This window comes from Staurois parvus, unplaced genomic scaffold (genome assembly GCF_062004578.1).
Source record: "Staurois parvus isolate SC_StPar_1 unplaced genomic scaffold, SC_StPar_1.0 ptg000012l, whole genome shotgun sequence".
NCBI lineage: Eukaryota > Metazoa > Chordata > Amphibia > Anura > Ranidae > Staurois > Staurois parvus.
The window spans coordinates 12,042,844-12,069,538 of record NW_028317808.1 but is presented as its reverse complement, the minus strand read 5'-3'; the positions used below and the strand labels follow the sequence as shown (position 1 = coordinate 12,069,538).

Below are 26,695 nucleotides of genomic sequence, written 5' to 3'. Positions count from 1 at the left end.
GGGTGTTGCAGGCGGAGACCCAAGCTATGACCAAAAACTCTCCCAGTTGATGTCATGGTTCATAACTTATTCTCAGTGCATTTAGCAGCCTTGCCACTAGTAGATTAATATGCAGACACATCTGCTGAACGGGTAGATATGAAATATGACACACCTGCTTGGATGGTTAAGGAGATATAATTTTATGCTCTCCTGTATATGCCAGCTAGGGGATGTAATATATCAGGCGACTTGTATTAAACTAAGGCATCCAAATATGTGCTCCATGCTTATGTAATTATGTCCTATTTGAAGATATAAAATTATATGGAAAAGTGAGTTTTTAAATGTAAGTCTGTTTTTACGACTACCTGGAATGTCTTTGAAGCTCCCTCAGGGCTGGGTTTATGGTTTTACGATCCCTTCTCCAGCAAGAGTCTCGCAGACATAGGGGCACCAGCTAGTGGAGTTTATAGCCATGACGCCCTCACAAAGAGTTTGCTGCCTGTGATCTCTGTCATCATCCAGACCACATGTCACTCAACAGGGAGGGAGGGAGGGGGGATATCAGAGGAATCTGATTTTGGAGAGAGAGATACAAGATGGAGGGGTTTGGAGCAAAATGGATGACCGCGTCCATCTCTGTGTGCATGATTGCTACAGCTGCCATGATAAAATATCAGTTGAAAGAGAACTTTCCCCCACCACATACCTGACTAGTATTTTTAATCAATGACAAACATGCTAGGATAAAGAGAAACAAATACCACAGGAAAGAAGCAAATTGTTCACATATTCATTATGTTAAAAAAAAAATACCTTCTCTCTCTTGTTGAAGACAAGTATTCAGTTCTTCTATAGTAGCTCTGTCTACCGATGCCTGCACTTTTAACTGATCTATTTCTTCTTCCAAGTTCATTCTGTAAGAAATTCACATAATGGTCATTAAATCACTGCAAAGTGGTAATAAAATTTTAAGCGCAGAACATGTAGAATATGAAACCCTTATGTTCTTTACTTAGTTGAAGATATATTGAGGATTTTTGCACATGAAAAAAAAAAGAAAAAAAAGAGTATCATTTATTCGGCTTCAAATCTTAAAAAGATAACTCACATTTTTCTACAGTTTTGCCTTACCAATCAACCATTTCAGATAAAGGGTAAACAGACAACTATTGCATTTAAACATTATTTTAATGTGTAAGATTTATATAGGTACAAAAAAACAACTATTTTTCTCTGTGCACAGACACATGTATGTACCATATATTTAATGCAGAAATAACTAGTATGAACATTATTAATAAGAAATTATTTTATTTATTTATACTGCACCAGCAAATTCAGAAATTATTTGCAAGTTTTGGACTGCATATCTGAAAACTCTATGGTGACAATCAATATTGTTTACACCTTCAATTCTACTCTATTACCGAGGCATCTAATTGATGCCAACCTAATTGTGCAGCATGGCAATGACAACAAGTTCACATCAAAAATCAAGCCTAATTTCTTTCCAAAATGGAAAGACAAAACGATTGGTTACATCAAATATTTCATGTATTTTTTTCTGTATATACTGTACTTTATAGGAAGTTTATTACAAACATTTTAAAGGACTTTTTTGATAGTTACATACTGTAGTTAGTGTGGTTCAAAAAAGACACAAGTCCATCTAGTTCAAACCACAGAGGGAAAAAAAACACGCACACAAAACCTCCATATTTACAATCCTATGCCCACAGTTAATCCAGAGGAAAGAAAAAAAACTCAATAAAGCATGATCCAAGTTGCTCCAGCAGGGGAAAAATATCCTTCCTGATCCACCAAAAGGCAATCTGATATTCCCTGGATCAACTTTACCTATAAACAATTAGTTTCCAGTTATACTATGTGCATTTAGGAAATAATCCAGACCTTTTTTAAAAACAATCTACTGAGCTTGCCAGAACCAACTCTTGAAGGAGTCTATGCCACGTTTTCACAGCTCTTACTGTGAAGAAACCATTCTGTATTTGTGGAATAAATCTCTTTTCCTCCAGATGTAGAGAGCCTCCTTGTCCTCTTTGATGACCTTAAAGTTCACTACACCAAGTTCACTGTATGGATCACTTATGTATTTATACAGTTGCAAGAAAAAGTATGTGAACCCCTTGGGATTACGTGGAGTTTTGCATGAATTGGGCATAAAATGTGCTCTGAACGTCATCCAAGTCACAATAGAAGAACACAGTCTGCTGAACATAATACTACACAAACATTAGATGTTGCCATGGTTTAATTGCACATAACATGTAAACATTCACAGTGCAGGGAGGAAAAAATATGTGAACCTTTGGACTTAAAAACTGGTTGACCCTCCTTTGGCAGCAATAACCTCAACCAAACGTTTCCTGTAGTTGCAGATCAGACCTGCACAACGATCTGGAGTAATTTTGGACCACTCCTCTTCACAAAACTGTTTCAGTGTAGCAATATTCTTGGGATGTCTGGTGTGAATCGCTCTCTTAAGGTCATGCCTAATAAGACTAATAAGAATGTCCTGTTACGGATTACTTGCTAAAGCATTCCCTAAGTTAGTTATGGCATGAAAATGGCTGTTTATTAGTTATCTGCTAAGTAGGGTTGGGCTTGATGTTTGACTTGAACATCGGCCGTTCATATGTTCCGCAAACACATGAACGGTAAGGGCATTCGGCGGTCTGTTCACCCGCTGCGCCCCACAATGCACTGCACTCTGACAGTGCAATGAGATTGGCCAAAGCAATGCACCTGACCAGAAGTCCATGATGATGTCACAAGGGGTGGGGACACTAGATGATGTCAACTTGGTGACCCCGCACCTTTGTGACGTCATCAAATTTAAGAACTGTAATGCCGATGCAGATGGCAGACGGCGACCATTGTGATTGATGTTGGATCTACTTCGGGGGGCCATTTATTTTTCATTTTTATTTTTAACAAAGGACTTGTCAAAAACTGTCTTCTGTCATTTTTTATATTACACTTTTTTTTGTGAATGAGTAGCGGTACATGTACCCCATACTCATTCACATGGGGGGAGGGGGGGAAATGAGAAAACAGTGTGGCCAGACAGTGGGGAAAACAAATTGAATTCTATGTGCATCACTAGAGAGCTCACGAGCAGGAGAAAGGAGGTCCTGATTCTCCAATATGGATCTTTAGTTAGACCTCATTTAGAATACTGAGTCTAGTTCTGGAGAACTCACTTACAAAAAGATATTGGTAAAATAGAACGAGTAACTATTTTTCTGAAAGAGTAGTTGATGCTTGGAAAAAACTTCCAGCAGAGGTAGTGAGCCTGTCAACAGTAAATAGCTTCAAACATGCTTGAGATCTATACTCAGATGAAAAAGCTAACAAAACAAAAAAAAAACAAAAGAAAAAAAAAGCAAGATAAAAACCGGGCAGAGTCGATGGACTACTTGTTTTTTTCTGCCATCACTTTTCTCCGTTTCTAGCATGTACCTAGGTATGGTTCAGGAGGGGGCGCCCCCTTTCCTGACCTGCTGGGCTGCATGCTCGCATAACTGTCTAGTATGGATTTTGGGGGGGCCCCACGCCATTTAAAAAAAAATTTTGGCGTGAGGGCTCCCCTAAAAATGTAAACCAGACCTGAAGGGCTTTGTATGGATGGGGATGGGGACCCCACATAGTTTTTGAAAAAAAAATGTAATTGCCGGGCAATGCCAGCGATTCTTTATATATTCGGCTGTCAGCAGGGAGCCTCGCTGACAGTTCAAACATTAAAGAATGTTTTCACTACTAAAATACTGCACAACTTAATAATATAACTCATGCGGTATTTTAGTAGCTATGCAGTATCTTACCGCATACTCAGATGCAGTAAAACACCTCTTAGTGAATTGTCCCTGTTGGAAGTTCACAGTTGAACTTTTGTTATGTTCGAATATTCGACCAGGAACCGAACAGGGGGGTGTTCGCCCCATCACTACTGCTAAGTAATGGTATAGCAGAATGGTTAATAGCTATTCCTGAGTTGAGATAGCAGGTCCTTTGAACTGCCAGACCTATGTAGAAATGTGATTCAAGTTAAAGGCTATGGAGATGCCCTCCTGGGATTATGTAAAGCGGGTAACTGCTGTTATGCTTCCTATTGTTACAATTGTCATGGCTGAATTCTTAACAAAGTAGCAGCCTTGCCCTTTCACACAGCTTTGTGAAGTGCCCAGTCTGTATTATCATCACACCCACCTTTTTTTCCCTTCATTTGAACAAATATGGATACAAACATAACTCAATCTTAAGGTTGCCCTTAAAAAATCAAACATCTTAATTACATCATACCATATCTTTACTTTTTCATAAGCAGACTACAGACTTTTTACACCAGTGTTTAATGGACTACAGAATTACTCAAAAGGTCAGTTTTTTTTTTCTTATTACCTAAAGACTTTTGTACATTATTGTTTATATAACAAAAAAAACCCCATAGGCATATAACTAGATTGTAAGCTCGAAAAAGCAGGGTCCTCGAACCCCTTGTGTATTGTATTGTTACTGTCTTGTTTCATGTTCTGTCCCCCTTGCTACTGTACAGTGCTGAGCAAACCCTTTGGCGCTATATAAATACTGTATAATAATAATAATAATAATAATATAACAGAGGTCAATTAAAAAACAAGTAGCCTTCTTTATTTAGGCAACGCAAAAAAAAAAAAAAGCAACGATGTGCTGCAAAATGCAATAACTAAATTACAGCCTACTGCAAGAAAGTCACTGAAATATTGACTGCTATAGGCTGCATTATTAAATACGCCTAAAAACGTCAGTAGAAAGTATCTCTGTACTGAAGAACAAGATAAAATGCAATAGCTGATTTTTTTGGCTAACAAAAGAAATAGCAGACACACTGTGGTTTCTGCACATAGGTGGGACATTTAATTTAAACTAGGAATGTGTGACTGTTCCTAAAATGATTAATATGGAATCTCTCTCTCTGTATTTAAGCCTCATGTACCTAACCATTTATATCTGTTTATTGCCTACTGCTGTCTTGCTATAGTACTTTGCATGTTGTTAATGCACGGTGTGATAAGGGCAATGGGGTTCAGTTGCTCCAGAGCTTAGTAAATTAGGTGAAGCTTCATTATGCAAAGAATCACATGCAAGGAAAAAAAACTGCATTTTTGCTTGCACACCATTGAATGATGGAAGTCAGCAGGGTTCCCTTCATTTACTAAGCTCTGGGGGAAATATACTTGCAAAGTACACAGTCTTTTTGCCTTTAGTAAAGCCACCTTTATATTGTTGCCATGTGGTTAAAGACTTTTATTATGGTGCATGCAAGGAAATAATGCAGAAGGTCTGTTAGAAGGTTAAACTCTTTTCTTGTAATGTATGTTGCTATGCACATGGCATCAACTATGCAACCCATAATGGGCTAGATTCCAGACAGCTACCTTGTTAAAATACAGGGCAATTTCCAAATGTGGACATTAATTTACTACATAAAAGAAGGATACATGGTGGGGCCTATGACGGCATCGTGTCAATCTAGAGGTGCCACTGGATTGCTGGAAAAAGGTGATACTGGGGTTTAGCCTTAAGGGGACATTGTACCCAGATATTGAGGTAAGTGTTTAAAGTGGTGAACTGCTGTCTGGGTACACCTATCTTGTGAGTGTACATATTTTAAGCTTTTCAATAAAGGGATTTTGTATTATAATGATAAAGCACTATGCATTTCGTTTTTTGAGCAGAGGAGCAAGTGGAGGCTGCATATTGATGGTGATTCACAAAGGAGCTAATGGAGAGATCTCCAGGAGGGAGAGAGTGGTGAAACCCTGGAATCAGAGCCCTTAACCACTTGCCTACCAGGCACTTATACCCCCTTCCTTACCAGGCCAATTTTCAGCTTTCAGCGCTGCCGCACTTTGATTGACAATTGCGCGGTCATGCAACATTGTACCCATATGAAATTTTGATCATTTTTTTCTCACAAATAGAGCTTTCTTTTGGTGGTATTTAATTGCCACTGGGCACTTTACTTTTTGCGCTATAAATTAAAAAAAGTGCAAAAAATTGGAAAAAAAAAAAAAGTTTATTTGTTTCTTTTATAAAATTTTTCAAACAGGTATTTTTTCTCCTTCACTGATTTACGTTGATGAGGCGGCACTGATGGGCACTGATAGGCGGCACTGATGGGCACTGATAGGCAGCACTAAAGGGCACTGATAGGCAGTACTAATGAGGCGGCACTGATAGACAGCACTAATTAGGGGTCACGGATAGGCGGCACTGATATGCAGCACTGATAGGCGGCACTGATAGGTGACACTGATGATGGGTACTGATAGACGGCACTGACTGGCATCACTTCTGGGCACTGACTGGCGGCACTGATTGGCACAACCCCTGGGCACTGACTGGTGGCACTGACTGGCAGCACTGCTGGGCTGCACTGGTGGGTGGCACTGGTGGGCAGCACTGGTGGGTGGGCACAGGTGGGTGGCACTGGTGGGCACAGGTGGGTGGCACTGGTGGGCACAGGTGGGTGGCACTGGTGGGCACAGGTGGGTGGGCACAGGTGGGTGGCACTGCTGGGCACATGTAGGTGGCACTTCTGGGCACAGGTAGGTGGTACAGGTGGGGGCACTGCTGGGCACAGGTGGGGGCACTGCTGGGAACGGGTGGGCGGGGCTAGTGGGCGCACTGCTGGGCGGAACTTGCGGGTGTCACTGCTGGGCACCGATCATCAGGGCACTGATCATCAGTGCCCTGATGATCGGTGCCGATCCCCGCTCTGACAACTGCCGGTTCTCGGCAGTACTTTCCTCACGATCTGACAGCGTGAGGAAAGTGCAGCCGAGAACCGGCACTTGCATTTCCCTGTGATCAGCGTGTCATTGGACACCGCTGATCACGTGGTAAAAGGCCGGTGGGATCGGCCTTTCACCACATCACGTGATCAGCTGTGTCCGTAGGACACAGCGTTCACGGAGATCGCCGGGTGCGCGCCCCCTGGGGCGTGCAGGAGAGCGCGTTCTGGGAGGACGTCATATGACGTCCACTCAGAACTGGCCGGCCGCGGTGAAGCCGTCATTCGGCTATGCCCGGTCGGCAAGAGGTTAAACGGGAAGGCACATTTGACTTATTGCTCACACTAATAGGTCCACAAGTTCAGGTGAGAGCACATGATGCATGGTGGTGGAATTCACTTGTGCTGTTGGATCCATCAGTTTGGAGAAGGAACAAATGATGGATGCAACAATGAGATTGGTTGTATTGAGTATTTTTGTTGATTTATAGTAGTGTTATTTACTCATGACTTAATTTACTATTGGAGCACTCACAATAGCCAAGTTGGGGTAATAACTTTGAGGCCTGAATGTATTGCACAGCATTTTAAATTTTTTGTTTAGTTCATTTTGATGTGGGAAACACATTATAGCGTGAGCAGCAGCAACAACTTAACAGATGTCAAGTCTTTACTAGCAGGTGTGTGCGGAGAATAATTCCTTTTATTAACTCAGAGTTTGCTGGAGCTGCTGACATCACATCTAAGATGGCAGTGCCCAGCAGCAGTTTCAGGTCTTTTGAATGTCAACACAAAAGAGGTTTTTACAGGTAAATAACATGCACATATGTTAAATGCGCATATAATCTCATGTTGAAATTGTTAAATTAATAGTCTGAAAATAGCCTCCTTAAAGTGTAGGTGTGGCCAAAATAAAGAACTGTTCAGTAAATTTTACTAGTACATGTACGTACATTTCCATTGTTTTATCAAACAAATGCTTTACAAATGCTGCAAACACAGAAAAATACTTGTTTATCTTTCAGAAATCCATTGTGCTCCTAAACTTTGTTTGAGTTGACAGCAAAGTGCTTCTTCTGGACTAAATTTCCATGCAGTGTTGTCTGTCCTGCCCAGTTCTTCTCTCATGGACTGCAGAACTCCCCTTTCCTAATCTCCACAGAATAAGGTGGGGGGGACAGGTCTGACAACACTACTTGGGATTACAGTGCAGCAAACGCACAATCATTATCCCATGATACGAAGTTGGGAACACACATGGTTTCTGAAGTGATCAGCAGGTAATTTTCTGTACTTGTAGTGTTTTTAAAGTGACTCATATTCTCTGATTGCTTGTGCCTTGAGCTGTTAATAAACGTATGAATTTACAGATGTACAGGCAGGGTGCATCCCATTGTTTCTTGGACATTTATTTTGTGCAGTGCAATTAGGCAAGGTCTGGAAACCATGATCTACAACTGCTAATATAGAACGTATGCAGAAATTTTTTTTTCCCCAATGCTTCACCGAAAATTTACATCATTAGGCCTGACCCTGTTTGTGAGTATGTAACTGCCTAGACATTTTGTGTGTGTCTGCCCAAATATGTATGCATGCTCTTATAATGTGTTCCTGTGTTTGTCCTGACATTGTATGGATGTCTTTGCTTTGACATTGTGTATGTAGTTGTGTTCTGTAAGCAGGGCTGTTCTTTGCTTTATTTCCAGTGTGCAATCAATTCAGAGTCTGTGTAGAAAGGAAAAGGGATGCCAACAAAGAGGTAGAAAAGCAACAACACAGATGGAGAAAATAACTGACATGGAGGAGGGAAGGGGGGTGCAGTGCAACACTGAGGAGGAAAACAAAGTGATGCATCAGGCATGATAATGGGCTGAACATGAAAGTGAAACTGAATGTGAATAGGAAGCACCTAGTACAGATGAAAGGCAACAGCAGGTGTCCCTCTAAAAAAACAGCTCAGAGGATGCAGTGCATGTAGAAGCAGTGTACTTGTGGGGTGTGGGTGTTTAGTACCCCTTTACCCCTGGTTGAGGAGGACCCTGAGATAGCTCATTGGACTAGCATTTCATCTCTCAGAATTCTTTACATTTTTAGCATGAAAGAAAATTGTGTGCAGTCAATTAAGAAAGTTTAAAGGACTTTTTTTTTTTTTAGCTCAATAAACTCCTGGAAAGATAATTAGGGCACAGGATACCACAAACAGGCAAAAATACAGCTCCAGTCCATTCTTCTGCTAAAGTAGGTAGCTGGCCCTTTAAGGACCAACAAGCAAAACCCAGGCCATATGCAATCAGTCAACTTAGTGCATGAGCAGTGACAACTCCTTGCAATGTTCACCAGCAGAAGCTTCTACCCAGCTCCCTAGGACAATGCTCAGCACAGAAGCCTCCTAAGATGCTCCATACAGGCAGCCATCTTCCTGCCCTGATATCTCTTGATTTTCCTTCCAGCAGGACAGCAAAAAGGACTCCAGACACAAGCCAACCTCTGTTTCCTTAGATCCAGGCCCTTCCTTCAGCAATACCCTTCTCAGGCAGCAGGCAGGCAGAAGGCAAAGAAGTCAAGAATTATTATCTCTCTGGCAAAGCCTGGAAGGGAAGACCCTTCTGGAAGGTCTCCCCAAACATTTATTTCCTTGCCCAGCATGCATCACAAGCAGTAAATCTCCTAGTGATTGGCCAGAGAAAAAAAAAATATATTAATAACTCATGACCTTGTTTCTTCTTGTCCTATCTACTGCAGAACACACCCAAGTAACACGAAGAAGAAAAAAAAAAGTCTGAATTTAGGAGAATCCCAATGAACACAGGAAACAATAACAAACTGAGCTTAGGCTGACCACTGCCTAGCTTTGGCAAGGCTGACATGACTCAGGAACAGCCAGGGAAGGAGTAAGTTGGGACTCAACAGGCTCAGGGCCACACAACTAGACAGAAGCAAAAGGGGCTTCCCTGTTGTCCTCCCTCTGACAGCCTCCATCCTTTCTAGGGTATCTTCCTCCCCTAAATCTAAGGGATACTTAAAGCCAGACTTTTCCACTGGCATATTTGCCACTAACTTTTTCTTTTACAATGCAGGATGTTTATTAAAGAAAGGGAGTACAATAACAATGCAATTGAGCAAGCATATACAGTTTGACATCGTAAGCATAATACAATATCGATTACAATAGCTTACAAGTTACATATCATCTAAGATAAAACAAAGAAAGCAGATAAATAGCCACAATATGCAAAGTGAGCAGTACTGTATCATGCACAATTTCAGAGTGAGACCCAGGATATGAAGAACATATTCCACTAACAGGACCTTTGTTTACTAAAAGCACAGAAACCCCCATTTGCTAACCATTCCCTTGCAAAGGTTATTCAGTAGACAGGACAACTCTGGTTCCAGCTCTTAAGGACAGCCTTGGTAATCCTAAGCGTATCCTGACCAGTTAGTGGAAGGTACTTTCAGCAGAGGTAGTAACAACTAAGAAACACTGCCTTCTCAACTGTGCTACCCATCACCCAATCCACCTGCAGCACACTTAGTAGTAGGTTTGGTTGCAATACTGCTAGCAGGAAATCTCAACAAAAAATGCACCAACTCCAAGTCCTTTTTGTAGCCAACACTACTATGCACGTCCCAAAAGTGAACTCTTCAACTTCATACCTGCCCATAGTACACAGGGCCAGGCTTTCATGGGGTTGCAGTTTCAGGCTTGTTTTTGAGGTCCAGTCTCCTGACATGGCCAAACCAATGGGAATGCTGGTTGCATACAGTTTGATCTCAAAACATTCGCTGAAAATGGGTGACACATATATAAAAAAGCCAGCTGGGGGAAATGCTGAACCTTGACTGTTTCACACAGTAAAGATCCTCTGGCCCATGCTACACATCATGAAAATGTTAAGGTACTGTTAACTGTGATTGTGATTTTAGTGCTGTGCTTGACAAGAAAAGGCAAATTCTTGTATAGATTTCAGCTTTGGATATGTTGTGGTTTCAACTGACTGTCAAACAGTACTTACATTCTCAAAATGGTATATTTTGATGCCCGTGCAATAGGGCAAACTCTTGGCTAGCTGAAAAGCACCAAATTACATCAAGACTCCTCTGTTGTCTAGCTCTAAGCTAGTCTTTCTCAAACGTTTCAACACAAAGGAAACCTTGAAATAACTTTCTGGTCTCAGGTAACCCCTGCTAAAAATACTATAACTACAACTCAAGATGGATTAGTGCAATGGTTAGTGGAACGATTTCTCCTTACATCATCATTTGGAAGAACTATCCCCTTACAGAGAGCTAAAAAGATCAATGGTGTCAATGGGAACCTATCTGTGAGGCAGAAATTGCTCATTGTTCAAGGAACCCCAAGCAACCACTGGAGAAACTCTAGGGTTCCACGGAACCCTGGCTGAAAAACCGTTTACAGCAATTTCACATAGTAACAATGAAGCATTAACTAAATTGTATGTCTAGCCAAAATAAAAAATATATATGTTGTACTTTTTTCAACACATGCACTTTTTGCCATGTTTTGTCTCTTTAAAAATGTTGCAACTACAGAAAAATACCAGTTAATCCTACCAAAACGTCCAGTACGCTTCCAACATCCTTAAAGTGTTACTAAACCCATGACTCATGGAAATGCAATCATTTTAGTAAATATAAACTGCAAAATACCTTTTCTCATCAGCAGGATATAGCAGTCTTGTGACTTCTATCAGTGCCCGGCCGAGCACTGAATTAAAGTGTTACTAAATCCATGACAATGCATTCACTATATCTGGTCTCCCACAGTACACAGAATATGGAAATGCAATTATTTTTAGTAAATATAAACTGCTAAATACCTCTTCTCATCAGCAGTTAGAGAAGTCATGTGACTTCTATCAGTGTCCAGGTGAGCACTGGTTAATCTTGTAGGAGGAGTTTTCATTCTCTGTCTGTCCTATGAGGCTGCATAACCTCTCACCCTCTGTCCAGACAGCACTGATTGGCCCTGTGCTGATTACATGCATTCTCCTAAAGAAAAAAAAAACTCTCTAGCAATACACACCAAATTGAGTATGTGCAGAGTGCCTCATAGGGCTCTGTACTATCAGCATATGGACTGGGGACTGTGGAAGAAGGGGAGGATCAGAGAAGACAGGATCAAACATCCATTTTATACAATGCAGAGGACTAACTCCTTAGGTTCCATGGTGAGTATAACAAGCATGCTTTACTGCATATACAGACTGATTTTACTGTTGTGGGTTTAGTGACCCTGTGAGTGAGCTGCCTCTGCTTCACTGAAATCCCAAACCTTGTTACCAGCATTGCCTGAGTCCTAGACTACAGATCTCCGCCCCCATATGTTACGATGATAAGATGTGCATGGTGTTCCATAGTCCAGCAGGGGAGAGCTCAGGCAGTACTGGCAGCACTGCTTGGGATTTCAATTAATCAAAGGCAGTGTTGTCAGCTCTCAACCGGAAGCTAAGAGCTTAAAGTCTTACTAAAACCAGTACCCTGCATTCACTATGTCTGATCTTCCGCAGTACACAGAACATGGAAATGCAATTCTTTCAGTAAATATAAACTGCTAAATACCTTGTCTCAACAGCAGTATATAGCAGTCTTGTGACTTCTATCAGTGTCCGGCTGAGCACTGGTTAATCTCGTAGGAGTTTTCATTCTCCTCTGACTACTATGAGGCTACATGACCCCCGACCCTTGGTCTGGACAGCGCTGATTGGCCCCATGCTGATCACATGCACCCTTCTCCCCCAAAAAAACACTCTCTAGCAATACACACTAAACAGAGCATGTCCAGACTTACCACTGCTGCTCTGTACTATGAGAGATGGATGGGGGACAGTGAAAAAAGGGGAGGATCAGAGAAGACAGGATCAACCATCCTTTTTACACAATGCAGAGGATTAACCCCTTAGGTTCCACAGTGAGTATAACAAGCATGCTTTACTGCATATACAGACTGATTTTACTGTTGTGGGTTTAGTAACACTTTAATGGATGTCTGGTAAAATCAACAAATTATATTTTATACATTGTTTTAAAAAAGGTAAACATGGGGAAATTAGCATTGCAGAGATGTACTGATTTTTTTTTGCCCAGGCATACACTTTGATTCTAGATATTGGAAGCAACAAGTTTTCAACTGCAGAGTTCCAGATTAATTTGTTACTGGATATAAATTATACTTCTCATCTATGATGCTACAGTATATCCTTATTGCTAAGAGACAATGCAGGTACCATAGCAGAAGGTGTCTTAACAGGCATGTAAATGATGCTTAGCCTATGTGCCTAGCCTTTTACCAGTTTGCTATACAGTTTAACCCCATCATTATTAAAACAGGCATGCACAATAAATATTACTACTCTGCAAGAGAGGTGAAAAACACATTAACATGATAAAAGCATTATTTTGCAGTTTTAAGGTAATGTGGAGATAATCAATCACAAAATTAGCAAAAGGACAACAGCGGAATTAGTGAACTTAAACGTTGTTCCCAGTTTATTGGGAACAATAAAACCATAGTTTGAACAGTTGCCATGGGCACTCTACTGTACTATTCCGCACTTTATCATAAATTAACAATCCTGTGTTAAATGTAATCTTTTCATTTTTCACACATTATCGTACAGCTAAACAATAATCTTCATTTTTTATAGCAACACAATGTCTCCAGTCTTCATTACTGTTAAGCATATGAAATCTTAAGTAACTGACGATCACAGTATGTCTTCAAGAAATATGCAAAGTCAAAATTCACCATGGGCTTTGGCAACTGAGATTTATTACTTGTAATACCTATTAGTGGTCTAGATGAAATGGAAATTAGCATATAAAAATGTATTACACCTCATTAAATTCAAAGTCTGAAATCATGTCTGTAGTGGTCACACACGGCAGGACACCGTTTTTCAAGCTGAGCAATGATTTTTTTTTTTTCTGTTGATAGGGTATTAATGTGTATTTTGATCTCATGCTGAAATAGATCTGAATGGATTAAAACAGAAGTAGATCTTTGCAGTGTCACTCTCCTTTGCTCCTTGTGCTGCAGACTACAGGTGTTTAACCAATGGTGCATGAACCCAAAGAAGGCATTCTGATGGGCCCAAGGAGTACTTGCGTTTGTGTAAGCACATTAATCTGAGCAGTTTATAGAGTTCAAGCAAATAACTCATTTATAGTACAGATCTGAATAAATACTTTTTATTTCCAAAGAGAGAATTGGTTGAAAAGCATTTATATGTTAAGAAATGTACATGTGATATTGAGGATACTTGTAAAATATGACTAAAACTAGGGAAATATCCCAAAACATTGTTTTTTGTAAAGAGATACATAAATACATTTGAGAACCACTGCCACAGATATTGAGCACTTTGGAATTACCGTCTTGGGTAGCAGAGGACCTTGTTCTAGCATTGCCTTCCATAACGTAACCCAGTAAACAGCATCCATTCATAGGCCTAAGGGTGCAACATGTCTGAACTATTTAACTAAACAAATGCAACAGTTCTGCTTTCACTAAAGTCTGATACATAATTACTACACAAGCCATTTAGTGCTTTAACCTAATTTTGCATTTCCTTTTCAATCAGCAGCCAGTCATGAATTTCTGCAACTGAAAGAAAATGTAAAGAACAGCCCAGAAAATATTTCACAGATATTTCCTCAATTCCCTTACAGCATGTTTACATTAGTGGTGCCATCTGAACATTATTGGCAGTGGATCACTTTTCAGAGGGCATTTGACAGGCCACGGTGAGGAGGTGTTAGGTTGCCTTCTTGCTTCCTGCTTTAACCTGCACCACTGTGCTGTAACTGTGTGCAATGCATGTGGTTGCAGTTCAGCCCTAGTCAAATGAATAGGTCACGTTTGGCTGGCAGGAATGCCTGCTGAACACAACTGGGGGGATAATTTTTGCTGTGCAACGATGCAAAGCATTTAAGGTATACTGATTGTTAATATAGACCCTCTAACTACATATTTTAGGAGACTGTATTCAGTTTGCACCATCATATAAATCCTGTATTATGATAATAATAACAACATGTATGGCAGGCTTTATCAATAGGTCAAGAGTCTAGGACAGGTCACAGGTTAGGGACTTATCTTCTTCATTAACTCAAACTTGTTTTCAAAACTAAACCCCATCCAAAAACAAATGCCTGAGGCTATTGGCTCCAACAATCAATTTTCTCCCTCAACTGATTGCTTCACAGCTTATCCCAGTAATTGTTTTGTTTACTACAATATAAGGACCAATCGTGATGACAGCACTCTCCCAACTAAGCATTTAAGAAGAAGGATGTTATTTGAATGGCCAGTCTTCATCTACAAAAGCTGAGCCCTCAACACGTTTATACTCTGCATTTTGCCATTCCTGAGCGGCCAATCGCTAACCCGAACATTGTCACCTGATGGCAATAGTGACATCATCAACCCTGTGTAAGCTCTGACTTAATCCTACATGGAGCTTACAAGGGGTTATGACTGTAAAATAATGTGACAAGGTGAGTAAAAGCAGGTCAGGGTTGATCTTTAATCGGTTCCCAACCTTTTACCACGTGGTCAGCTGTATCTAATGACACAGCAGTCACCAGGTAAATGCAGTTGCCGGTTATCGGCTGCACAGCGTGAGGAAAGTATTGCCAAGAACCGGCAATTGTCAGCGAAGGGATCGGCACTGATCATAAGGGCACTGATGATCAGTGCCCTGATGATCAATGCCCAGCAGTGCCACCCACCTGTGCCCAGCAGTGCCGCCCACCTGTACCCATCAGTGCCACCCACCTGTGCCCATCAGTGCCATCCACCTGGTCCTCTCAGCAGTGCCACCCACCTGTGCCCAGCAGTGCCACCCACCTGTGCCCAGCAGTGCCACCCATCAGTGATGCCCATTAGTGCCACCTATCAGTGCCATCTCATCAGTGCCACCTATCAATGCCGCCCGTCAGTGACACCTCATCAGTGCCCATCATTGCTGCCTATCCGTGCCCATCAGTGCTGCCTATCTATGCCCATCAGTGCTGGCTATCCATGCCCATCAGTGCTGCCTATCCATGCCCATCAGTGCTGCCTATCAGTGCTGCCTATCCGTGCAGCCTCATCAGCACACATCAGTGCTGGAGAAAATAGTTTTTGCTCTTTTTTTGTTTATAGCGCAAAAAATAAAACACCCAGCTGAGATTAAATACCACCAAAAGAAAGCTCTATATTTGTGAAAACAAATTATAAAAATGTCATATGGGTACAGTGTTGCATGACCGTGCAATTGCCATTCAAAGTGCGACAGTACTGAAAGCTGAAAATTGACCTGGGCACGAAGGGGGTATAAGTGCCCAGTAGGCAAGTAGTTAAAGTTACTCTATGACTGCCATAAATGGGCAGGGCAACCAAGTCAACCTGAAATGAATCTATGCTTTGTCTTGATGCAATCAAATTGTACCAGTTGCTTTTCCAAAAATGGACATGGCTTTTACTTACTTCATTGCTCCTGGAGGCCTTATATTCATGGGGAGCAAAGAAAATAAGCCCTGTGTAAGCTCTGGGTATTCTTAAAAGAGCCAAATGTAAGCAGCTGGCAGAGCTGTCAATAAAGCCAAACCAGTTACTTTACCTGCATGGGCACTTTAAATAACTAAAAACACATTTCGTCTTAAAGACACAACTTCCTAGGTGTAGGTAAAAGTCTTAGCAAGGTTAAAAAAAATTGTGTGCATATATATATATATATATATATATATATATATATACACACACATGCACAGTATATACATAATATACACACACATTGTTTTGTTTTTTTTCTTAACAAGATCAGCTGTCATCATTTTATACATGGGTAGCTGCATAAATATATCCACAGGCATAGGAATTTTGTCAAGCACAATCCTCACAAATATTGTACAAGGCATACCCTTAATATATTACGAAATACCTTCAAGGCAACGTCTTGTACCTGAAAACAGTCAAGTTTCATTGACACGGTAAGACTAACAGGTTAAGTCCCAGATGAAAAAGTGCAGCGAGGACATGTGCTGTGCAAAATAAGTGCCAGTAATGATTGCCTTTGGACAGAACAACTATTTGCCTCATGGCTGCTCAGTTCCTGACAAGTCAATGAGAGATAAATCCAGTTACATTATTTTGGAACCCTTATTCAGTATTTCGAATAAGGACAAATGATCAAATTATGAAATGTGGCCAGTAACTTTATATTCAGTGATTAAATATTAGTGCTTATATAAGCATTTAATCAGGGAGCAAATCACGAAATTCTAGTACTTTTTTTTATCCTTTTACATTTTCATCAGGTAAAAAGAGGACTGATTTTTTTTTTCTATCTTGGAGGCATATGCACAATTAAATATTAATATCATCATGATGTTCTTTTTTAAGGTTAACATTGGTTAGCATTGCCACAGGCTCTGTCAATGTAAATGCAGTAGTCGTGTCACTGAAAAGATGTCAAATGCAAATGGGTAACCCTGAAACATTCCACTAATGTATTGAGGCAGAATTCCACTTGGCAATCAAGGGGAGAGTGACAGGAAGAGATTGTGTGTTATACATACATACACATATACAATCTGTTAGAAGCAGGTGTGTAGTGTAACAACACTAAAGGATTACACACATAATAACCAGGTATTCCCCCTTCTTCTTTTGAAACTTTTTTTTTGGGAGAGCAGGTACCAAATTTTTTCAGGTACCCACTCCCACTAGAATTAGCTAGGCGATGCCACTGGAAGTTCTACCCCTCCAGCAACATGTCAGAGGTCCCAGTAGGCTGCAGGACCATTCACACATCGTAGTACGGCTTGCACATGTGCTGTGGACAGTCGTATGTGAAGCTGCAAGGGTCACAGCTGGCTTTCCACAGTAAACACCGAAGACTTCTCACAGAAGAATGGTAAAGAACCAACTCAGGTGAGGATGGATCTGGATCCCTGGACAGGTAAGTGTCGTGCTATTAAAAAAGTCAGCAGCTACAGTGTTTGTAGCTGATGACTTAATTTTTTTAAACCTGACCGAAGAACCGCTTTACACTGTTACTAAACCCACAACAGTAAAATCAGTCTGTATATGCAGTAAAGCATGCTTGATTTATTCACTGTGGAAACTAAGGGGTTAATCCTCCGCATTGTGTAAAAAGGATGTTTGAGCCTGTCTTCTCTGATCCTCCCCTTCTACTTCCCCCAATCCATCTGCTGATAGTACAGAGCTCTAGAAGCTACTCTGCACATGCTCAGTTTGGTGTGTATGGCTGGAGAGGGTTTTTTTTTCCTTTAACTTTACTTTGGGTTGGTGCATGTGATAAGCACAGGGCCAATCAGCACTGTCCAGACAGAGAGTCAGGGGTTATGCAGCCTCATAGGACAGTCAGAGCAGAATGAAAACTCCTCCTACAAGATTAACCAGTGCTCAGCTGGACACTGATAGAAGGCACATGACTTCTCTAACTGATGATGAGAAGAGGTATTTAGCAGTTTATATTTACTAAAATAATTGCATTTCCATATTCTGTGTACTTTGGGAGACCAGATATAGTGAATGCATTGTCATGGGTTTAGTAACACTTTAATTCAGTCTGAAGAGGATACAAAGTAACAGCAACAGTTTTGAACATATTATGCTCTTTGTCAAGCTAGTTACACATTAATTTAACAATACATGTAATTGGAACATGTAGGTAATGATATTATATAATTGTCAAAACACCTGTGAAATCAGATAACTCCACCTTAAATAGAAAGTATATTGCAATGGTGCATGGACAGATCAGCATGGCTTTTTATACAAACTAAAAAAAACCTAAAAAATAAAGAATAATAATGAAATTATCAATAAAGCATAGTCATGATCTAATTCTTTCTATGAACATGCACTCAGGGCAAGTACCCTACTTGACTACTGCAACTCCCTCCTTGTTGGATTACCTTTAGATAGGCTATTTCTTCTTCAGTCCATCATGAATGCTGCTTCCAGACTTATCCAGCTAACCTACCGTCCGGTGTCTGCTACCCCAACAAATTAAATTCAAAATACTAACAACAACATACGAAGCCATCCACAACTCTGCCCCCAGCTACATCACTAACCTGGTCTCAAAATACCAACCACATCGTTCTCTTTGTTCCTGCCAAGATCTCCTACTCTCTAGCTCCCTTGTCACCTCCTCCCATGCTCATCTCCAGGATGTCTCCTGAGCATCAACCATCCTATGGAACTCTTTACCCCCAATCTGTCCGACTATTAAAGAAGCCTATCCTGCTTCCAACTTATACACTGTGTATTTATATTATCCATCAGCTCATCCACCACAGTTATTAATTTTTGTATCACTCAGCCCTTCCTCCTAGATTGTAAGCTCTAATGAGCAGGGCTCTCTGATTCCTCTTGTACCAAATTGTATTGTAACTGTAATGTCTGTCTTCATATTTTTAAAGTGTTGCACAAACTTTATAGTAATAAAAAGCACCCAAAACAAACAGGAGTTATTCTGGATACATAATCTGGGTACTTGTACACAGAAAGTTGATGAGTCATGAATCATGAGTATGATTTATTTCTGTTTATTTGAATTAGTCTCCTTTTGCATTACCTGTTGTGTGTTTGGACAATATAGTAATGCATCAGTGTATCTTTCTCTTTAAGATGGACTTTTTTACTTGAACAGTGCCTTATGTTGTCCCTAGTATATTATTATTGTTGTATTATGTGGTTTAAAGCTTTGGATTTGGGAAAAATGTTGGACAATACTTGATTGCTATGAAACCTTTGTCTATTATTTATGTTTTGATATTGGTGTTCTTCGGATTTACATATTCTCATGTTGTCCGTCTTTATTTTACATTTCCAAAGGTCACATATTTACCTCTATGCTGACTAAAGTGCACTGATTCTGGCTATGTATAACCATGCACTGTTCTAAATAAAAAAATGGAGTTACCCAAGTTCACAAGTGGTGATTAAAAGATGTCATGGCCTACTTGTTCCTGTCATGTATATGGCTAGATTCAATAGGAAGGAATGAAGTTGAAAATCAATGCCTCTACTGGCTGGATCAACAGAAAACAAAGCATTTTTGTTGGCCATAGTTCCACTTTAAGAAGGAAAAAGGACAAGCAGGGGGCTGAGCCTCGAATTTGCCAATAAAATATAAAACTATATAAAAATATAATAAAAAAACTAAAATGAAAGCAAAACAAAATAGATTTTTTATTAAAAAGCAAATGACTAAACATAATCAATGACTGATGTACATTCCAATAAAAGGACAGCTAATGTGTATCTGTATGTGTCTACAAATGCAAATTTATATTGACTATCAAGACTGCTTACAAAACCGTACAACTGGTTCAGACCTACTCACTGATGACATGTGAAGATGAGAGCTGCCACATACAGGAGAAAAAAATAGGATTTTTTTTGTTTTCCCTATAAAATAAGTTTCCTGAAGTACATTACAGGGCACAGAATTAAGTATTTTGGAATCATGGGTTATGCAGTTAATGTCAGGAGCTCAGACAGTGGCATACAAAGCTAGGACAGCCCTATATCCCACCTCCCACTTTCAGCAAACCTAATTTTTGTAGCACACAATAATAGGAGTAAATCATAAGACAGAAGGGATGGACCTGCATTCTGCAATGTACTCCAAGAAAAGGATTTTACAGACAAGACAAATATCTTATTTTCTATTAAAATACACAGGATGAAAGATATTCTGTAACCATGGGACATCCAAAAGCAGCTGAGCTGTGAAGTGGGTAACACAGCAAACAAATTGCTAACCGCCACATGTAAAACAACAAAGGAACAGATTTGACCCTACAGTTCACAGGGTCATCTGAAGAACCTTGCATACAAAGATGGCATCAAATGAGGCCTAAATGTTCACCTGCTAAAATTTAAAGAATGTGTAACTGAATGCCAGGTGGCAGTCATGCAAACCTGAGAAACTGAAGTCTGATGCTGCAGGGTCACAAAAGTACTAACAGATCTAGTAGACGGTGTCTTACCTGGGAAAGTAGGATCTTTGCCCTTCTGGTCATAAGCTTGAAAAAAATGAGTGGTCAAATCCACCTAACAATAATGGATAGAGAAACTGTCTGACCCTTCAGGAATGGCTAATTGAAAGTCAGACTTACAAAAAGAGGAGGTAGCTGAGAGAAAAATTCAAAAAGTGTGTTTCACATCCAAATAATGTTGGAAAATCTTCCTAGGATGTTTAGGCACATGACATAGACAATGTTCTGGTTAGGTCAAAGAAAGAAACCATATAAGAAAAAGACAGACTTGTCATTTTGTAGGTCAAGGCAGCTAACTAAGAAACTCTCCATGCAGGAGTGATTGTGATGAAAAAGGCAACCTTATGAGAAAGGTTAAAGCGAGAAACATCCCTAATAGGCTCAAAGGTCAGTCTCTGAAGGACCAGGACTAGATTGAGATACCGCACATACAGGAGTTACAATGTGAGCAAAACCCTGTACAAAGGCCTTCACTAAAGAGTGAGAGACAAAAGGTTTCTGAAAAAGAACTGCTAAGATTCAACCCTGGATGGTACTTAAGGAAAAGCTGATCCAGACCAGATTGGAGGAAAAACAGAATTTATCCCATTAAGTACCTCCTGGGATGAAATTTACTTGGCTCACACCAAGCAAAGTATGCCTTCCAAGTGTTATGTGAAAAGTTGACTTTCTAACTTTTAATAGTGTAGGGATGACCAGATCTGATAGGCCCCATTCCTCAGGACTTGGGCTTTATCAGTCAAGCCGGAAAAGCCAGTGACCGAGAAACCAGATGGTAGACCAGAACGTGGGACAGAAGATACAGTTGATCTGGGCAGGTCCATGGAGAGTCTGCCAGGAGTTTGACTATAATAAATAACAAAGTGCAGTGCCATAGTGTATCAAAAAGTGAATACCAAACAGTAATTTTAACATATTGTGAATTAATGTATTAAACAGTCCACTGACATCATGAAAATACATAAATAAAAATTCCTTTTGAAATTCCAATTGTCGATGTGTGACTTCCACCTTCCAGAAAAATCACCACCACTTGTAAATGAGGGTAAAACTGCACTCACCAGCTCCAAAGCTGCCAATACAGCAAGTAGCACATTCAGAATATCCAATCCAGCTCCATCCATCCACCTAGGATCTTCTGGCTGCAGCCGCAATTGTACACCACTAAGTGGAGTTGGATTACCCACAATGCCATTTTATGGAGAAAAGGAGCACTCACCGCACAGAGCCAAACACCAAAGGGACAGAATATAGTGTAGTAATTTATTAAAACCAATTCAGAAGTACATAGAATCCATAAGAACGCACTCAGATGCCAATAGCTAAAACAAATAGCAGTGCACTTACTCAGATGGTTGCCAGATCCGAAAACCAGAAGTGATGGCATGACATCAGCGCAAAGGGGCTCCAACTCCCTGTAGTGGTATACAACTGTGGCTGCAGCCAGGAGACCCAAGGGGAATAGATGGAGCTGGATGAACATAGAGGGATGCCATGATTGGATATTCTGAATGTGCTACTTGCTGCACTGGCAGCTTTTGAGTGTGGTATTACTCACAAGTGGTGGTGATTTTTCAGGATGGTGGAAGTCACATCCACTGTGAAGGCCCAAGGAGGTCCATGTTCTGTGTCCCCTTAATTCAACATAGAGCTCAACACCTTCGGTTGAAGAGACCATGCTTCAGAATCCAGACGTTATTGAAAGAGAAGTCCCCTTGCAAATTTTCCACACCTCAGATGTGCACGGCGGTCAGGGGCATAACGGAAAGTTCTGTTCAAACCAGAATCAGGTCTGTTTCTCTTTGGGCTGCACAACATCTGGTGCCTTCCTGATGGTTGATGTAAGCCTGTAAGTTTTACCAAATCCTAGTAGTGACTTTGCAGGAGTCCACCGAAGAGACAGCGGAAATGCCTGGAGCTCCAAAATATTTATCTGGAGCGAGCTTCCTCTGAGGACCATGCATCGCTAGGGTGTCCAGCACAACTCCCTAGACTAACAGAGTGGGGTCCATTGTAAGCATCTTCCAGACCATCAGGAGGAAGGAGTTCCCAGCCTGGTCTTGCTGGTCAGGTGTATAGGACGATCCAAAGACTGGGCCTGCTTGTCCGGCATCACCAGAATGTCTGGGGATTTAGGATCCACCTGAATCTTTGCAGGGTCTACACTGTCCATTAGGCACTGACTGACAGAGTCTGAGACAAGTGAGAACAGGTGTTAGTACTTTGGTGTAGACTTAAGTTGCAGTGGACAGGCCAAAGGAAAGGGCAACACATTGGTAATATTGTGTGCCCCTAGTAGTGTTGATGTACCAGAAATATGGGAATGTGCATATAGGCATCCTTTATGTCCACAGAGGCCAGAAGATCTTCTGGGTGAAGGAAAGCAATGAATGACCTGGTAAATTCCACACAGAATTTTTAAACTTAAAGGAGTCTGTACAGAATCATTATATCCAGTATGGGGTGGAAGGCTCCTTATGCTATGGGGTTGGCAAAAAGGTTTATAGGGAAACAGTTCTTTCTCTAGCAAAATAGCTTTGACTTTTTGAAAGAGAATTCCGCTGGAGCAGTGTGAAGGTCTGCCTCCCTTTTCAGGGATACTGGCAAGATTGACAGAATGAAGTGGGGTGTAGGCAGAGAGAACATTATAATTAATAGCCCCTAGATACAATGTTCTGCATCAAAGCATCTGAAATGTCCAAAGACCAAAAGACAGACAAACATTCCCCTACTCCCTCATTGGGAGGGGATCTTTTTTTCCAGATTTGGCGGGCCAGAGCTGGACGAAGTGCCAGAGGAAATGATTTACTTACTATAGTTTTACCTTATTTTCTGGGGCAAACCGGCACACAACACCCCCCAATGACTTCCTTGATGTCCAAAGATTTGCCAAAAAACATTCCCATTCAAAGGCCAACCATACAAGACACTATCCGTACATGGGTCCATGTATGGAAATGAGACATGTCTTCCACCTGGTAAAGTGTATACACTAACCCACCATCACAATAGCGCATGGCCAAGGGCAAAAGTTGTTGGAGGACAGAAGAATCCTTTAGTATGGCCAAGGGTCATGAGCCATGCACTTAGCCAAGACAGCTAAAGTTAGACAGATGGACACGGTTTCAACAGCAAATTGCAAGAGAAAACAAGGGAAAGGGCTTCTAACTGCTTATCCACAAGTGTCTTGAATACTGGAACATCCTCAGGGACTGTGAGAGATTTGTTAAGACAGAAATGACTGTTTCTACAACTAGCACAGCCCACATCTTCAGGAACCCATCTTTAATCGGATTATTTAGGATAAGGCCAGTCACCATAAAAAACAGACTGTAAAAGTGAGAGTACAGGGAAGGTTTCTGTAGACATTTGTAGGGAACCCAGGCTTGTAATCTTTGTCAAGGCCAACGCAGGCTGCTCTTGGCCAAGACATGTGCACACTACATCAATAAAAAAAGAATGGTAGACTTAAACTTGGGACTTGTATCAGTGGACTGAACCACTGCATGTACTAACTCCTCTGACTTGGATAAATGTACCATCTTTATCCTCCTAAGGAAGACCAGAAGCAGCCAGAGGTAGATCAGAGATTTTGAGGAATAGGATGAGGGGGCACACTTGTGGCCCCTGCAGCCTGAGGCCTCAAATAAGACTAAATGTTTCCTCATAAATTCAGACATAGTGGAAAATATTCCTCTCTTGATAAGTAAGAGAAAAGAGATGCCCCCGTAGATGTTAAGGAAGCCGCTTAGGAGGTTAGCGACTCTGGAGACAATGGTCCAGCCTTGCAGAATCAGGACCCTTAGGAAAAATATTGCAGACCCACCCATGAGCCATTAACTGAGCATAAACCAGTAAACCCCCTTTGTGCCCATGTTCCACCACAGATTCTGAGGAATGTCCTACCAGGGGTACCGCAACAATGTGCTGCAGAGCAGAGGGTGTTAAGCCTTCCATGACCAGTCACTGTAGATAGCAGGGAGCACTTGAACATCCTAGAAGAACACTGTGCTGTATGCTGAATGAAAGGTAGGAAGGAGTGAAGCTTGGCCTGCACATGTTGCAAGATGGTGCAAGCATGCACAGTAAGTCTCAAAAGAAAAGAGGCCACTTTATTAGGTACACCTTGCTAGTGCCAAGAAAATATCCCCCACAACATTACACCACCAGCCTGAACCATTGATACAAGGCAGGATGGATTCATGCTTTCATGTTGTTTATGCCAAATTTGGACCCTACCATCTGAATGCTGCAGCAACCAGTCTGCACATTCTCCTCTGGCCTCTGACATGAACAAGGCATTTTCATCCACACAACTGCCACTTACTAGATATTTTCTCTTTTTCGGACCATTCTCTGTAAACTCTAGAGATGGTTGTGTGTGAAAATCCCAGTAGATCAGCAGTTTTTGAAATACTCAGACCAACACCAACAACCATGCCACGTTCAAAGTCACTTAAATCCCCTTTCTTCTCCATTCTGATGCTCAGTTTGATTTTCAGCAAGTCATCTTCACCAGGTCTACATGCCTAAATGCATTGAGTTGCTGCCACGTGATTGGCTGATTAGCAATTTGTGCTACCATGCAAATGAACAGGTGCACCTAAATAAAGTGTAGACTCCCAGAAAGGGCAAAGGCCGGCATCTATGGCGTCCACCTGGCAGTTTCCTAACAGATAGGTAGGGTGGTAGGAAACATCCCCATTCAGCAGTCTTGGCCCTCCCATTGGGCTTACTCCCTATAGAATCTTAAGGGACGATAGTAGTACCATGGTCCTGAACCTGTAATGCACCCTGTGGTTAACTCCATATGTTGCGCTGCGTGCCTAGATGAGCGCCAAATGCAGTCCAGTACCCCGAAGGCAACATTGCAGGTCAGTTGGGCATCTTCTGCTTGGAAGGGTCTGGGTACAAAATCAGCAGGGCAAAGCTGAGTAGCTGATCTGTAAATCTTCAAAAATGGGCTCCAGTAGCTCAGTAGCTGGAGAAACTAGCTTATAAACAAATCTAGAGAAAATAATCTAAATATAAAGGAAAATGTTTGCTTTTCTCAAGGAAGAGAGAAGACATCCATTCACCTAGGGACATTAACACAAAACAGAGAGGGGTTATACAGGGAAGCTTTGAGTTGCCAGTGTCCACTCTCTTTAAGGCAGCTGAAAAACCCATGTTTACAGAATACAATACTACATCCTGAGTCCTGTAATGTTTGATTAAGTATTGGGCCGCCTGCCTTTACATGCACATGAAATTTAATGGCACCCCAGTCTTAATCCGTAGGGTTCAGTATTGAGTTGAACCACCCTTTACAGCTATAACAGCTTGAATTCTTCTGGGAAGGTTGTGCATAAGGTTTAGAAGTGTATTTAGGTGTGGGAATGTTTGACCATTCTTCCAGAAGCGTATTTGTGAGGTCAGGGACTGATGTCAGACGAGATGGCCTGGCTCACAGTCTTTGCTCTAATTCATCCCAAAGGTGTTCTATCGAGTTGAGTTGCAGGACAGTCAAGTTCCTCCACCCCAAACTCGCTCATCCATCTGTTTATGGACCTTGCTTTGTTCACTGGTGCGCAGTCATGTTGGAACAGGAAGGGGCCATCCCCAAACTGTTCCCAAGAAGTTGGGAGCATGAAATTGGCCAAAACGTCTTGGTATGCTGACGCCTTAAGTGTTCCCTTCACTGGAACTAAGGGGCCAAGCCCAACCCCTAAAAACAACCCCATACCGTAATCCTCCCTCCACCAAACTTTACACTTGGCACAATGCAGTCATGCAAGTACCGTTCTCCTGGCAACCACCAAACCCAGACACATCCATTGGATTGCCAGACAGAGAAGCATGATTGGTAAGTCCAGAGAACACATCTCCACT

General features: G+C 41.2%; 1 protein-coding gene across 1 annotated transcript in view; it reads right to left on the bottom strand.

Moving 5' to 3' along the window:
- Positions 1-798: 798 nt before the first annotated feature.
- LOC149473698 (centlein-like) overlaps positions 799-26,695 on the bottom strand; it is a gene marked incomplete at its 3' end in the record, with an annotated part of 213,100 nt that continues 187,203 nt past the window's right edge. Inside the window, exon 13 of the mRNA XM_089674831.1 lies at positions 799-899. Coding sequence (XP_089530957.1) covers positions 799-899 — 101 coding nt within the window. The remainder of the gene's footprint in view (positions 900-26,695) is intronic.